General features: G+C 51.9%; 1 protein-coding gene across 3 annotated transcripts in view; it reads right to left on the bottom strand.

Annotated features, from left to right (window-relative positions):
- The window catches only part of CORO2B (coronin 2B), a 38,522-nt gene that overhangs the window by 17,936 nt on the left and 4,513 nt on the right, over window positions 1–16,073 (bottom strand). For 2 of the 3 annotated variants that reach the window (XM_026855927.1, XM_026855930.1), the window contains exons 2-3: window positions 13,615–13,681; window positions 4,361–4,561 (exon numbers count right to left, since the gene is read on the bottom strand). In XM_026855927.1, the coding sequence (XP_026711728.1) occupies window positions 4,361–4,561; window positions 13,615–13,665 (252 nt within the window). In that variant the 5' untranslated portion in view covers window positions 13,666–13,681. The remainder of the gene's footprint in view (window positions 1–4,360; window positions 4,562–13,614; window positions 13,682–16,073) is intronic. The other variant, XM_026855928.1, reaches the window with a different exon arrangement.

Consider the following 16,073-nt stretch of genomic DNA (forward strand, 5'->3'; position numbering starts at 1 on the left):
TTCTCTGCCCAGCCAGGACAAGCAGGTGTCCCGGCAGAGGAGTCCCTCGGGCAATGCCACAAGCACACAGGCAGAGCAGATGCCACCAGAACCTTGAGCTAAACCAAGCCACTGTGGAGCCAGGGCAGGCTGCCTGGGGCACACAGCCCACTCCTCCCGCTTGCCAGCTGGCCAGGGGGCACCCACATTCCTGCCAGCAATCCCCTAAGGACAAGGGATGGCAGCACTGATCCTTGTGACACAGGGGCTGCTCCTCTGTCACCTCTCTTTGTGCAGGGTGATGATGGGACAAACAACCCACACCAGCAGTTCTCAGCAGCATGACTGAGGCTTTGCCCAACCATTGCCCCCAATTCCCCTGCCCCACCACAGCTGCCACAGAGGTCTGGGTCCCCCATAGGGATTAGCAATGGGTCTGTCACCTCCATGGGGTGCCCCAGCTCCGGGCAGGGCCATACAGGCCCCCACGGTGGCAGCGATGGGCAGCAGTGTGCTACGGGGACATGGCTCACACACAACCGGCCTTAGCTTAGCTACATGAGCAACAGCTCCGGACTTGAGCTTCCTCCATGTAAACAGACACCCCCTTCCTGCTCACTGCTTCCTTCAGGCATACAGATAACATTGTCTGGCTGGGGAAAACAAGTCCTCTTCATCCCCTTTAGAAACAAAAATCCTCCTGTTGCTGTGCAAGCACTGCCAGACACCCTTCCCCTGCAACTGCTGCCCTAAGAGATCCCCACAGCATCCTATCACCCCCACAGCCCTGTTTAGATAAAGTTAATTAAATCAGGCACAGCTGAGATAGATCCACACACTGCTGCAGCTTGGTTTTTCCCAGCTGTTTCCGCCAGCCCAGAGCCAGCAAAGCAGATGAGCTTCCCTGGTGTACGCTGTTACAGGTGAGTTGCAGCACAAACACACCAGTTTATTTTCTGATTTAATAACTGCTGCCAAAAGCTGTCCTAGCTCTGGAATTTCAAGGGCTACAAGCGCAGTGTCATCAAAAAGTGCCACATATTTTGTGCTCTCCCTGGCTGGTGCGCTTGGGGCTCCCCAAGTGTTTGGGTAAGGCTAAAGCATTTTGGAGACTAAACAGACCAAAGCTGGATGCAACGGTTTAGGGCTGGAAACCTGCCCCAGGGAGAGGGAGAGCAGGTTCTCCTGGGGCTGCTCAGCCCCATCACAACTCTGGGGTCTCGCAGGGATGTGAGAGCCACAGTTTTCATTTCAGAGGAACAGAAATGCTTCATGGTTACCAATAAAAACCTGGAAATGCCGCAAAAGACACCCTGAAGTGTTTGAAAGCCTGGAAGAGGCGAAGGCTCCTCTGTGAGTGACTTTGTGCTGTGGATGATGTTGATGGAAATTCTAGATTTTAGCGTTGATGTGGGGAAAACACTGCTGTTTGGGTTGTAAAATGTCCAATTTCAGATTCTCCCCATAAGCACATTCTCTGCTAAAAAAATGCAGCCACACCATTCCTGATGTTTCTGGGAATTTTACACAATTTTTTTTAAAAGGGAGCCCAAATCCTGGCTTTCCTATAATGCTAGGGGTCCTTCTGGCCCAGCCCCTCTCTGTCCATGCATCCCTTCACAAGGTGGAGAGCATGGGGATGGCTTGGGGGCCTAGCAGCCGGTGCTGGGAGTGTGTCCGGAGCAGCTGAAGCAGACACACAGTCCACGCTGGACCACAAACGATGGAATCACATCGAGCTGTTTTCCTGTAGAATTGTACCATCTGAGCAAGACTGGGTTTTGCTCGTGGTAACAGAGCTCAACCCAGGCTGGGTTATTGCTGACTCAAAATAAGCATTTTTGACGCGGTCTCCTCTCCCCTTCAGCTGCAGATGGGACCAAATCCTTCAGTCGCTACAGTTTGGGGAGCAAATCATCATTTTCTCAAGCCTCAGCCCAAGCATTCACGCACAAGCTCTCCTTCGCCCACCTCCCAGGGGTATTTATAGCACAAAACCTTTGCAGTGCTGGGGAGAGGCTGGTTCCGGTGGCCAAGGCTCCAGAATTTGGGATCCTGCCCCAGCTCTGCTGCAGCGCAGGGTGGGGGGACAGGCTCAGGGAGGATGAGGGAACAAAACGCAGCCGTGCTCCATCTTTTCAACCTACACAGCCCTACAGAAGCGGTTACACACGAGCTCAATTGCCGCGTAAGCGCGCGAGGAACCCGCATTTCTGATGTGCAGGCAGAGGAACATATGGCCCAGCGTATGTAAATGCATTGTCACTTGAAGCATAAAGCAGAGGGGTTTCTGGTGAAGATTTCTGAGCAGAACAGAGGGCAGAAATATAAAAAAAAAGAAGAAAAAAAAAGATGGCAGCAAATCAAATCCTGAGTAGATCTGCAGTATCTAGGTTACCTTAATTATGTTCGGCTAAATATGGATGCCAATTAATTAGATGGCTGCTGATTTCCAAAGAAAATTAGTTTACTCTTAATGAGCTAATCAGTTGCTATTTTAAAAAAAATAATGAAATTATTAGACTGTACAAAGGCCACTTGACACGGAGGGCCAAGGTCTGCTCTGGCTGGGATTTATTGGGTGCAGCACTGCCAGGATTTCCACACGGAACAGGTTGCAAACGGCATCGCACTCCCTCTGCTCTTATCCCACTGGGGCCAGGCTACATTTGACAGGAAAAAAAGGGTAATTTACTGGCAATATGGGGTTATTAGCTTAGGACTGAGGCACATGAGCAAGTGGTGTGTGGATGGGCATCCTCCCAGCTCAGGATCGGTGGCATGGGGAGGGGCTGGAGCGCTCCGAGTGTTCAGACAAAGCTCCTGGTTTTTCGAATATTAATAAGAGTCAAGCTGTGCTCTGCAATTAAAACACTGATTATAATTTCTTCCATCTGTAGCTGATTCTACTCCAGAAATTAAAGAGAAATTCAGAAGAGATGTGAACGTTACATGGGGAAAGTGTCTAAGAGGAATGCCAGGGTGTGGGAAGATGGGGTGCGGGGGAGGCTCAAAGGGGAGCGCTCCTCCATCCCATTGCCACCAGCTCTGCCACCATCCCCTCCTGGTTGGAAATCCCGGTGGGTTTGGTGCTGGGACTTTGCTGTCCAGGAGCCCGAGGGACATCCACCTTCTCCCCATACATGTCTTCCTACGTAGTGTGTCTCTGAGTTACGTGGGGTATGTGCATCCTTAAAGGGAGTGCAGCTCCTCCAGTGTCAAAAATGCTCTCAAAAATGAGTGACTGGGAGCCCCCATGTCCTTCCTCCTGCAGTCCAAGTGCTGTGGGGGATGACCAGGATGCTCAGGGATGAGATGCAGGTGCCAGCTCGGAGATGGAGCTCCAGCATCAGTGCAACCATGGTACCCTGTGGCACTGCCCTGAATTCAAGTTTGGGAAGCAAAGCAAAGAAAGCAAAGGCAATATTTATTTCATGTTTAAGGTTGCTGCTGCCTGGATTTTCCTATGAGAGATGCAGTTCTGCATCTGCCATGGGGACAAGTGCTCGGCCAGGAGCCACGTTGCACACCTTGAGGTCCCACGGGGCAGCTGCTGCAGCATCAGCTGAATTTACAGGAGTTTAAAATCGCATGAGCAAGAGATGTAGGTGCTCATGCGAGGAGCTGGGGCAACTCTTAGCTGGGGAAGCAAAATCCCAGCACAGTGGGGAGAAAGGATGTGTGCTGCGAACAGGATTGACAGTGCAGAGGCGTCTGTGCCTCTTCTCCCATGCAAAGTGGTTTAGATGGGCCCAGCTGCAAAGCGAAGCTCAGCACAGGGCTCCAGGGCTGCTCGTGAGGGGTGACAGTTTGGTGAGGGAGCCTTCAAAATAGATCTTGTGCGAGGTGGCATCTGCTGCAGTGCACAAAGTAAAAGCCCCCAGGGTTTTGCAGCACGAAAACTGGGAGTGCAGCCATGCTCTGCCCCTCAGGCTGCCCAGAGCATCGAATTTGAGGGCTGAGATTATACAGACAAGCTGAAAATCAAGAGCAAGGACCTACTCGGCAAGATGAGGGGCTCCCCGGGGACGACTCTGCTTCCTGGGAGCTGTGTTGGTGAAATACTGGGGTCACAGACCCGAGTGGCCTCTGCCACTGTGAAGGGGCAGGGTGGAGTTGTGCTCTGTGCCTGCCCTGCCCGCACGAGCTTGCTGAGATGCCAAAAACGCTTTTAACCAATGTTTCATTTTGTTCCTAAAGAAAAAACCCAATTAGGTAAGGCAGTTCTAAATCCTCCCTTCCCTGTACAAGAGAACCCCAGTAAAGGACAGCAGAGGCCTCGAGACACAGAGGCGGGGATTCTCAGGTACATCTGCTTAGGGACACACATTTAGGGACCAGCTCTGGATTGGAGTTGCTCCATCGAGGCCAAACCTCTTACCTGCTCGAGGGGGATGACGAGGAAGGAGCCCCCGCCGGCACTCTCTGTTACGATGGCGAGGAAGCGGGCGTTGACGGCACAGAAGTGGTTGTCATGGACGTTCTTGGTGATGGGGATGCCATCGAAGCAGTGCTCCCGGCTCGCCACCTTCCCGTAGACATTCCGAAACTTGGAGCTGCGGTACTGCGGGCGCCATGACATCTGCAGGGCAAATGCAGAGGGCTTAGCCTTCTGAAAATACCCCAACCCAGGCTCTTATGCAGTTGCTTTCCAGTTTCGAACCCCTGCTGCAAGAGGGATTTTGCCTGACGAGGCGCAGCAGTATTAGGGCAGCCCAGATCTGCAGATACAACACCCCCCAAAAAATGTCAGATGCCCCCCTGGCACAAGGCACAACTCACAAAAGGCATTAAAAGGCTCTCTACTGTTGCAGAATTTAAGCTGATCTGCTTTCCAGCATGAACCACTTATCTAGAACACACAGCACTACTACTTCATGTGCATATGACAAATGAATTAAGGCTTTTAATGCGATGACTTGGAAATGGACTGGCCTGGACCACACAAAAGCTGCATCAGGGCAGAACGAGAGCACTTAGCCAGGGAGTGAGCATCGGGAGAGCTGGTACACGCTGCATTCCGCTGTCTCAGCTTATTTCACATGGGTGTCCTACAGAATCCCAGAATCATCTCAGCTGGAAAATACCTTGATGGTCATCCAGTCCAACCATGACCCTCACACTGACCGTTCTCAACTCCACCAGATCCCTCAGTGCTGGGTCAACCCGACTCTTCAACCCCTCCAGGGATGGGGACTCCCCCCCTGACCTGGGCAGCCCATTCCAATGCCCAACAACCCCTTCTGCAAAGAAATACTTCCTAAGAGCCAGCCTGACCCTGCCCTGGTGCAGCTTGAGGCCATTCCCTCTTGTCCTGTCACTTGTTCCTTGGTTCAATAGACTCACCCCCGCTCTCTGCACCCTCCTTTCAGGGAGCTGTAGAGGGTGATGAGGTCTCCCCTCAGCCTCCTCTCCTCCAGACTAAATCCCCCCAGTTCCCTCAGCCACTCCCCATCAGACCTGTGCTCCAGACCCTGCACCAGCTCCGTTGCCCTTCTCTGGACACGCTCAAGTCATTCAATGGCCTTTTTGTGGTGAGGGGCCCAAAACTGAACCCAGGAATCGAGGTGCAGCCTCACCAGTGCCGAGTACAGGGGTCAGATCCCTTCCCTGTCCCTGCTGGCCATGCCAGTGCTGACACAAGCCAGGATGCCATTGGCCTTCTTGGCCACCTGGGCACACTGCTGGCTCCTGTTCAGTCGGCTGGCAGTCAACACCCCCAGGTCCCTCTCTTGACTTGTCCCAGGTCCTGTGCTTGCTGCAGGCCAGCTGCCATCGCTGCAGTGCTGGGATGCTCCCAGGGACCCCTCAGCTCATGCCAGTGGACCAGGGATCCCAAGGACCCACTGTCTTGTCCTGCTTCCTCAGAGCCCAAGCACTGCAGCTGCACACACAGCAATGAGTGTGCTTTCACTTGTCCTCCCCACTTTGCTTTTTCTAAGTAAAAAAAACCCAAGACTGCTTTTTTAATTTCAGTCTTCTTTTGAACAGTCGTTACAGTAGCACAAGTGTTCACAATGAAATCTATGAAGATTTAAGGCACTTTGGGTGAGTGTTTAAGCCACTTTAGAGCAACATAAGTACTCAGCTCTATCTGAACACACCATAATTGCATGCCTGAGGACTCGTAGCCATTTGTCATCTTCAGTTACGCATTTACTCACAAAAGTATGTAAGTGTGTACTGGGTCATCCGCTGAGAGCATCCCTCAGCAAGGGGCAACACCATAGAAATGCTCCGGTGGTTGCTCTAATCCTAAATAAACCCCACTCCCTGCTTTTCCCCAAACTCAACGCCATGGTCGCAGAGCTGGGAACACAGTGTGCTTGAGCAGTGTGTCCCGCATGGGAAAGGGAATGCTTTAAGGCTGGAAACAGCCTTTAATGGTGATTCCATCTCTAACTTATATGAACAAGCTCATCGACTTAACTCAGGGCTTTGAGGCAAAAGGCAGAATAAGGAGAAGCAGAGGGTAATGTCCTGCGCCGTGCCTTGCAGGGCTGATGTCAGGGGACGTGTCGCCAGGACCCCACGCAGCTAGATCCCTGCCATGCAGATATTCCTCACCACATCTGACACCCTCCCTGCCTGCAGAAAACCTGCCTGGCCCTGTGTGAGGATCTCGCTGCGCTGCCCTGACTCTGCATCCACCCATCACACCCCAAATCCCAGCTGTATTGTCCACCCCTTACAGCACAGACGCGAGGAGCATCCTTCTGAGGATGCACGGCAGCGCCGGGGCTGCACATTTGCTGTCAGCAATCTGCAGGCCACAAGGAAAAAGAACACAGATACTTGAGGATTTAACCCGAAACAAGAGCGGAGAGACATTTTTGGCTGGAAAGGCTTCTGTTCTGAAAAAATGCAGACTCACGTCCAACAAAGCTCTGTGAATCTTTGCCAAACCTACCCAAGCGGTCGGAGCCAGGCAGGGCAGGGAAAAACGCCCCAACCGCAGCTTTAGGAGTGGCTTTTAAGAGTTTCACTCAATCTTACATTTTCCTTTGTCTGAACAGATGAGTTTTCGTAGTGAAATTAGAGGTTTTTTATAATGTTAAAAATGCACAAAAATGTATTTTGATATCTTTTAAGCTCTCGATTTGCTTCGTGATCCCAGGACTTTCTGCCAGCCCTGCACCACTGCTCTGGACCTATTGCAAAAAGGTCCCAATTTCTACTGAAAGGGTGATTTGCTCAGTCCTTCCCCCACTAAACTTTTCAGCACATCCCCATGCAGAAGAAATCCCACAGACACCACCACCACCCCCCCCCGTGGAAACCCCTCTGGCACACAGGTGTAGCAGAAAAGGGGCTTCCAATATTTTCTGCATCCAGAAATTCATCTTAACAAGTTGCTGCCAAATGAAGCGCCAGCACAATCCAGCTCCAAGCAGCCCGGAGATGTGTTTTTACCGAATGTGGATCCTCACGTGGGTGCTATGGATGCTCCCTAGTCGCCGCGGTCCCCAGCCACGAGGGTGATGCTGCTTCCAGGACCTCGGTTCTTTTGCAACTTTTTTTTTTTCTTTTTTTTTTTTCCCCAGCCCTCCTTGTATTATTCTTTTCACCAAACACTGGGCAAGTCTCCACACAGCCCCCGCCACGCCGGGAGGAAGCAATAAGCTCAAGTGCCTGTTTCGTTGGAGAAATCCAGAGTTTCTTTCCTTTAACCTCAGTCAGTATTTCCTGTACATAGCGTCACATCACCCCGCGGCCCCGGGGATGCAGACAGCCCGGAAACGCTGGAAAAATCCCTGGCAAGGGGCTCAGAGCTGCCCAGAGCCGGCATTGTGCGGCGGGCAGCTCCCAGCCGGGCCCTTTCCTGTAGATTTCTGGATTTGGCAGACAGTGGAGACTTTCCTGTGCCAGAAATATCTCTGTGCACCACGTGGGAGAGCCGGGGACTTGGGGGGGGCTCATAGGGGTCCCAGCCCCACCAGCTGCAGCGAGCATCAGCCTTTGGATGGAGAGGGTGCTGCAGTGCGGGAGGAGTAGGGAAAAGCAGCTGATGGGAGAGTTTCACACTGATGGATGGGAGATTTTGGGTTGAAAAATAAAAAGCTCAGCCTCCTCTGCCCCTTTGACTGGCTCCGGAGCAGGCTGCTCCTGCCAGTGTTTTGTCCCATAGCTGAAGCGAGGTGCTCAAGAGGTAGGCGGGCAGGAAAAGTCCACCTTCAAAATGTCATCTTTGTGTCTGGTCCTTCAGCAGATGGCTGTGGTGGTGCTCCCCGTCTGGAAAACGTCCTGGAGAAGCAGCGTCTTGCTCTGCAGAGCCGTTTACACCCCTGGGTTTGGCAGTGGAGGTGCTGCCAGCACCCGAGGCTGCCACACCCTGCTAAGACCCCTTCCCCATGGAGCCCACTAGGCTGTAGGAGGCTTTGCCTACAAATAAAAACCTGGAAAGTTATTCTGGCTGAGAAAAAAATCAGCAGTTTCCCATTGCATTATCCCATTTGGATGTTCTGGTGAGTGATATTTCAGTTCTGGATTGATGAAAACATCTAGTTTCTAAGCAGATGCCAGTTTTATTTTTCCATTTAATTTTATTATGTATTCCTACACTTGTTTTTCCCCAATATATATATTTAAACCTTCTCTTTGAAGCCAGTGTCTGCAGACAGACACAACTCTTGGGGCTTCCAAGGATCCAGGGGATGGGAAAAGCAGCAGGAGCCCTCTGGTTTCTGCCAGCAGCCCACGGTGGCCACAGCACTGAGCCCATGGCAACATCACTGGGGACATCACAGCCCTGATCTGCAAAAATTTCTGCGGTGTCCAGCTGTTCCCAGACAAGAGCTCAAGCCCATGTGCAAGGCCACCAAGGGACCTTAGGGATGCCAAGAAGAAGGAAGTCAATGAAAACCCAATGTGCAAAGGGTGATACACAGCCCCTGCACCGCAAATATGGCCACCATGTGGAAAGTAATCCCAGCAAAATCCATGGTTTCACAAGAAACACCATTTTATGATGGAAAACTGTTGAAAACATGTTGAAGTTTCTAGCCAGGAGGATGAAAATCTCCTATCCCACAGTCTCTGCAATCCAAGGTAGAGGTATATTTTCAAATGAGAAATAGTTTTGTATTTTACTTATTTATTTTCCCTCCATGTGCTGCTTTGCAGAGTCCTTCGCTCCCCGGGGTTTCCGGGCTCCGAGGGGCCACGCTGGAGCTCAGTGCTGGACAAACATCCTATTTCCTGACCAGGCTAGCAAAGGCTTTTGAAGATGAGGAGGGTGGATGTTGGGATGCTTCGGCACCGGCGGAATGCAGCTCAGCATACCCCCTCCGTCACAGAGTATTCTGCAGGTGGTGCTGACGTTTCCCAGTCGGGGAGGAAAACAGCCCCTTCCCCAAAGGAGTTCGACTCAGGCGAGACAAAGTGGGAGAGAAAAGGCTGGAAAAAGTGACCCAGACATGGTCCCACACCGGCCCCACTGCCTCATGCTTCCTCCCGGGGGGATGGCAACAGCAGCCAGGGGCTTTGCACGGGGGTTTACATGCGGAGATATCCAGCAATTCTGGAAGTTATTATCCAAAGCATTTGCAATCCTACAATATATAATTTTTATGAAACTAGCTTTTTGTGTAATTCTCTACATTCTGCTGATGCTAATGGGCATCTTTATTTTTCCATCACCTCACTCTCAATGGCTCAGAGGCATTAAAAAAAGTATTATTGATTTATTAAAGTCATTTCCATCCATCTCCAGAATCAGACTAATGTGCCACCATTTCCAAGGTTCATTCTAGTTCTGCATTATTCTTGGACTCTGTTTTTTCCTTTCATTACAAAATTCCTCCGTTGTTCTGGGTTGAACAGAACTTACATGAAAAACAAGAGTATCACATCCCCAATCACGACATTCAGCATCAACATTAACCTTGTGAAACAAGCAGCAGCGGAGAAATTCTCCTCCCTGCTCCAGCATTTTTAGGCTCATTGCAATGTTTATACTTATTTAAGTGCTTGAGGGGAATAGCGTGTCCTGAAATCCCAACCTGGAAGGTGGAAATTTCCTTTGTTTCAACAATCTTAGCAGAAAACAGGTGAGCTGGGGAGCCCAGAGCAGGGGTACAGGCCAATGTAGAGCATCTCTTTCCCCTTCCTCTGCTCCCCGCAGCAGCCCCGGGCAGCACTGCCATCCCGCTCCTCCTCTCCAAACAAAAGAACAAAGCAGCTCATTGAGGTTTCATAATCCGAGCAACGATATCTGCCACCACTGGGCATCCGCACACAGGCTGGGGGGAACAGCCCTAGTTTAGCAAAACTACTTCACTGAAGGGGCAATGCAGAGGAGCACCAGGTTGTTTCTGTGTGTCATTGCATCAGTTTTTGCGCAGGTCCTCAAAACCAGAGGAAAACACACAGATCTGAAGGTGGGGAAGGACCTCAGGGACAATATTATAGGCAAGGAGCCTGGTGTTTGCAACTCTGGGTGAAGTCTGCAGCACTCCCTGGCACCTTTGCAGAGCCGCATTAATATCTCACTTGACCCTGCCCCACTGAAAATGCAGCTACGGGGAGAAGGCGACCAGGAGTGTGTCACGTAGGGTGGTTAGCAAGAGATTTTCCACACACGATAGGCCTGGATTAAGGTGCTGATGCTGAGGAGGGGCTGCAGCCCAGTACCATGGAAGGGACGGGCACGTTTCCTTCCCCAAGAGCACAGGCTGATCCGTGCACGGAGGTTGCAGAGCCCTGACTTCCCTCCTTTCCCCATCTATCCTGGGAGCTGCACTACAGCATCACCTAGCACAGGGCTGACCCACGAGCAGGAAGTGGAGGCATCTGCCTGAGCAGCACGAGGAGCATCCCATGACAAGGAGCAAAGCAACCCTGTGGCTGCGGGGGGGGCGGGGGCAGAGCTGCCCCATCCTGGACACCCCACGAGCTCCTGCTTCTTGCAGGGTGAGGAAATAAGTTTTTAAGTGGCTGCCATTTGGTTTTATAGCAGAGAGCAACTTCAGGAGCAATTGCATTAAAAAATACCAAACAAACAACTTTTTATTTTGCAAGTTTTTCTCTAGGATGGAGGACTGGTACCCGCCCCTTGGCCCCCATCAGCTGGGACGAGCAGATGCTGTGGGGCAAGCGGACCTGACCCATATGTCCCAGTCAGCCCACGCAAACCCCACGGGGACCAGCTCTGCCCACATCCCCTGGGAACGGCACTGCCATTCGCCTGGAAAAAAAAAAGAAAAGGAACCAAGAAGCAAAAACCCAGCCCCTCTCTGAAGGCTTTTCTGATCTGCTGGCAGCTCCAGCCTTTGCCTACCAGCAGCAGCAGGACACAGCTCTTGTCTCAATGTGTTTATTTTTAAATGCATCTTTTCAAGCATCGGGAGTCTTGGCAACAGCAGCCGGGAGGGAGAGTTTGCGCAAAGAGCCCCTCACGCTGCAATAGGCAGTTACAGAGCACAGTGGACTGTAATCCCTAAAAAATCTGTATTTCCTATATATAGCCCCATTTAATCTGCCCCAATCATGAAAGCTTTACAGGGAAATGAATTTCTGCTTTCACCTGTATGAAGCAGTTGTTTTTGGGGGGGTTGGCAATACACACACCCCCCCCCTGCCCTGGCACAGTGGGAGCCCCTTCTCCTTTACATGGTGCCCCCCAGGGTGACAAGGGCGCTGTGGCACCTACAGCAGCTCTTTGGGTTGCTACGATGACACATAGCATCTCCCATGGCCTTAGAGAGGTTTTTTAATGGGAAACCAGTGCTCTTTCATCATCACTCCCCCATTTCTTGTTCTGCACACAGTTAAGCGTCAGGGTTATGGTTGACTAGCAAGAAAAAGATATTTGCATGAAAAAGTGTGTTGGGAAAAGGAAATCCAACATTCATTGTTTGCCTAGAAAATCTGGGGCTTTCAAGAGGGGTTTTGTGGCACTCCAGGAGACAGTGCCTTTCCAAAATCACATTATGCTCTTTTTTCTTGCCCCCTCCTGGCGCAGGCAGAGGTTCTGGTGAGCATCCCCCCATCTGGGGCTTTCCAGTTAAAGTCAAGGCACAGTTTTGTATGAAAAAACCCAAATACAACTGAAACCTACCCCCTCACTGCCCTGGTGCCCCCCTTGCATGGGGTTATTTTCCATCTCTCCAGAGCCAGCACATTGCCTGTGCATCCCTGGCAGCCGCTGGGCAGAAGTTATTTTCCATCAGAAAGGTCAGCGATGCTCGAGTTTGAAGTTTCAAGTATTGATCAGCCATTAAGGCAATGAAGTGTTACCGGCAAAACAAGAGCTGCTTTTCGGCAGGTCTTAACCAAGGAAATGGCTTCATTTGTAGGAACCACAGAGCTGCCTAATCCCCCCCACCCCCGCCCAGGGACACCCTTCACAGCTCCCTCACAGCTCGCTTGTGCAGTGAGTGGGGAAGAAAACAAAATAGCTCAAATTTTTTTAAGAAAAGCCACTACCAGACTCACTGCCATGCCACACTCCTGAGCATGCTGCACACGCCTTCCAGAACAGAGCCATCATCCCCAAAGCCCCCTGTGAGACAGGCACAATCCTGCTCTGGTCCTGATGCTCCTCCACACCCAGTAACATCAGCACTAGGGGGTTTAGGAGCCTCGTGGCCTAGGGGGGGGTTAAACCCCTTCGCAAAGGACGTGATACATATTGGCCATGGACTTGAGGGGGAGCCCAGGCCCCGCAGCAGCCAGGGGCAGGGGACCTGAGCCGGCGGAGCGCTGAGCAGAGCAGGGCTGTGCTCATACCCTAAGTCAACACTGGAAAAGAGCAAAACACCGTCCCCGCAAGCCGGATGTGGTGGGGGAGCCCCTGCAAAGCCACCTCTCCACCCCAAGCCCGTCCCCACTCACTTTGCCTGAGAAAAGCCAACATTTTTTCCACTCAGAGTGGAAAAAGCCCAAGCAGGAGCTGGCAGACCCACTTGCAGGCTGCAGCAGGATGGTGTCACCCCGAGACATGTCCTGCCCAGACTCCTCTGGACGCGGAGGATGGGATCTGCTCAGTGTATGCACAGTGCATTAGCAAAGCATTTATGCAGGATTTATGCTGCTGGAATCCACTCCCTAAAGAAAAGCTTGAAATTAAACAGCTATATTTTGATAAGATACCCAGCATTGCCAAAATTAGTCATCAAATGCTTATTGTTCCATGCACATTAGATTAGAGCCAAACAAATGCTGATTTTAATCTCTCCACTACTCTAATGCTCTGATGCTTCTCAATTCAACCTTGAAAACGGCTTTTGTTCACATTAATGGCTTTCATGCTAACGAGGCTCGGTAAGATTTAACATTTAGGCACATCCCGTTCTTCATTTTAATAACAATTCCGCCACAGAGAGCAACACATGTTCACAGTGTGCAGGCGTAATTCAACCACCAAACGCGTCTGAAAGTCCAGATTTAGCGTTGCTGCAGGACTGATGCTTCGGCCGGGGCACCGGGGCGCGTCTGCAGCCCGAGCTTGACTTAAAAGCAGACGGGCTAAGAACTGCCGAGTCTCTGGTGTAAATTAAGTGGTTTCTCTTTTGTGCCAAGGGACCTTCAGAGCAGAGCCAGCCAGTTGGGCTCTTGGCTCGCTGGGGCTCAGCTGCTGTTTCTATGCATCTCTCTGTCTCAGCCTTATTAAAATGCCCTGCGCGGGACACTCACCAGGCTGCCGTGCTTGCTTCCCAGCACGCTAGACTTGTGGAGGTCTCTCATTGACTCGACAAGAGCTCTGTGCAGAGAGGGAAAGCAAAAACATTCAATTCACCATCTCGGGAGGCTGAGATAAAACACACAAACCCTTCCTGCTTCTCCGTGCTGCAGCGCTGGGCAATGCATGGCAGGGTCTGACCCCCACGGGGCTGTTCCCAGGTCACTGTGGCATCGCCGGCAGCAGGGCACAAGGCTGAGCCCCCCGAGCTGCTGGCAGCACCATCACACCGACCCCCGTCTCCTCCTCCCGGGCGACTGCCAGCCCCGTATGCATCGCCGCCTACTTTCTTCTAGAGAACAAAGTAATTCCAACACAAACAGGTTTTGCTCCTGAGACTGTTAGCAAATGGAAGCATTTACCTGACTCATACACTGCTAACGTGCTCATTAACCTGTCCGCAAACCTTGGGATCAGCGGTGGGATGTAAAGAAACATCTATTCATACATCCAGGTGTGGGATATGATCTTGCCCAGAGCCCCCCAAACATCGGCATGGGGACGACCGCCCCTCGCCTGCCGCAGCCAGGGCAGGATCGGGCCCCAAGCCCCGTGCGGGGACAGCCTGACATGGCAGCGGGGCTGCGGTGGCTGCGACAGGCGAGGGGCTGCTCCGCACAGCCTCCCCCTTCCTCGGGGAAGCGCAGGAGGGGGAACACTTTTTTGCTGGATATTTTCAGTGCAATCACCTTTTTGCAAGCAGCAGAAATGGGGGTGTTGCACTGAGCTGTGGGGAGAAGCTGTTTCACCCGCTGCCATGGAGAAAACTTCTGAAATGACGCACTTCCAAAGGCTTTGATTTTAGAATTTGTGCTTCTCTGCAAGAAGCTCGCATTTGACCTTTGAAAAAAGGCAGTTTGTGTGAAATCCAGCACAGGCTGATGGATGCAGCTTGTTGATGCTTTCCCTAGCCCATGCAGCAGCCCCAGGCATCAGGGACATCGGCCAGAGCCCTGCACACCCGCATCGGGCTGACAACATGCAGCAGCATGCCAGCGATGGTGATCGGAGCCCCAAAACCAAATTCTGCCAGCCTGAGACTTACAGAGGCCAGGGAGGCAGAAGGGGGTTAACTGTTGAATGAGGTCGCTCAGGATTATATATTGACCACTAAAAAGCAGTTATGGGTACTTATGAGACAAGCAAAACTGCAGATCCCATTACAGCATAACTATGTTGATAATGAAGAATAAAGCTCCCCATTAAGACTCCATGCAGCTATTATGGTTTGGATGGTTCAGTAGTTACGACTCCAAGATAACATCAGCGGTGCAGCGGGACCTCATCCATCTCCTGCTGCCGGTGGCTCCCGGGCCGGGGCTGGGGACGGTCTCAGCTCTGCTTGCCCCAAGCCCCTGCCCCAGGGTCTCACACAGACTCCTGCGATCCCCTCCACAGCAGAAATGCTGCCTGGAAATGCTCCGTTGCCAGCACCATGGATGCAGTCCCAAATGCCATCAGCATCGTGAAGCTGCTTTTTCTTTCAGATCAAGTTTTTCTATGCATGTTTCGATCCCTCAGTAAAAAAAAAATAAAAAATTGTACATAGCCCAAATAAGTTATAAATGTTCAAGCACAGAGAAAAGAGTCTCCCTGGGAAGAAGCATTTTTCTCCTGGTCCTGATACGGGTTTGATCCCCATGGAAAGCTGATACACAATTGCATAATTTTTGCTTTATTGACAGAACGTGGAGCCCCGGGGCACTGCGCCGGGTAGAGCTCAGCAGGCGCCGAGTCACGGGCACGACAGTCCTCGTCCCTGCCAGCTGATGCCAGCTGATGCTGCACAAGGCCGTGTGTGATAAAGCCCTCTTAGCCCTCTCTCCTCTTGTGGGCAGAGGGGAATCAGCTGGGCAGGGAGAGGGTCCTCCTGCTCCCATCCCACCCCACCAGCTTCATTTCCATCACCTCCTGACAGGGCACAGCGCTGAAGCATCTGTCTCATGGCTCATGTGTGTTTGTACCACTGCCAAGAGAGCCCTTGTCCCCTGTCCCCACCAGCCCTTTACACATACACAGCCCATCAAGCAGGGAAGAGCCCTTCAGCCTGCTCTTGACAACACTTTGGAGACACAAACCCTACAGTAACCAGCAAAGCTCCTTGTTTTCTCCTTATTTATGCATCTGGCTGATGGCACAAACAGCTGGAGCGGCAGAGGGAAGCTGAGCGAATGGCTTCAGCTCTGCACCCACCACAGGAAACACCTTTGGGCTCTAATAAACACCAGAATAAATGTCCTGAGTGGGGCCTTGAAAAAGACCCTGTTCCCATCAAACAGGCTGTCATGTCCCCATCCCCGCCGTCCCACTGCGCTTCGCCCTGCCCAACACAGCTGGGCTGTGCGATGGCGACGAGTTTGGCAAAGCTCAAAATCTGCTGGGGAGAAAACGGAGGGGGGGGGGGGGGGGGGGG

The sequence above is a fragment of the Athene cunicularia genome (genome assembly GCF_003259725.1).
Source record: "Athene cunicularia isolate RWA chromosome 10 unlocalized genomic scaffold, athCun1 chr10_part1, whole genome shotgun sequence".
Lineage (NCBI taxonomy): Eukaryota > Metazoa > Chordata > Aves > Strigiformes > Strigidae > Athene > Athene cunicularia.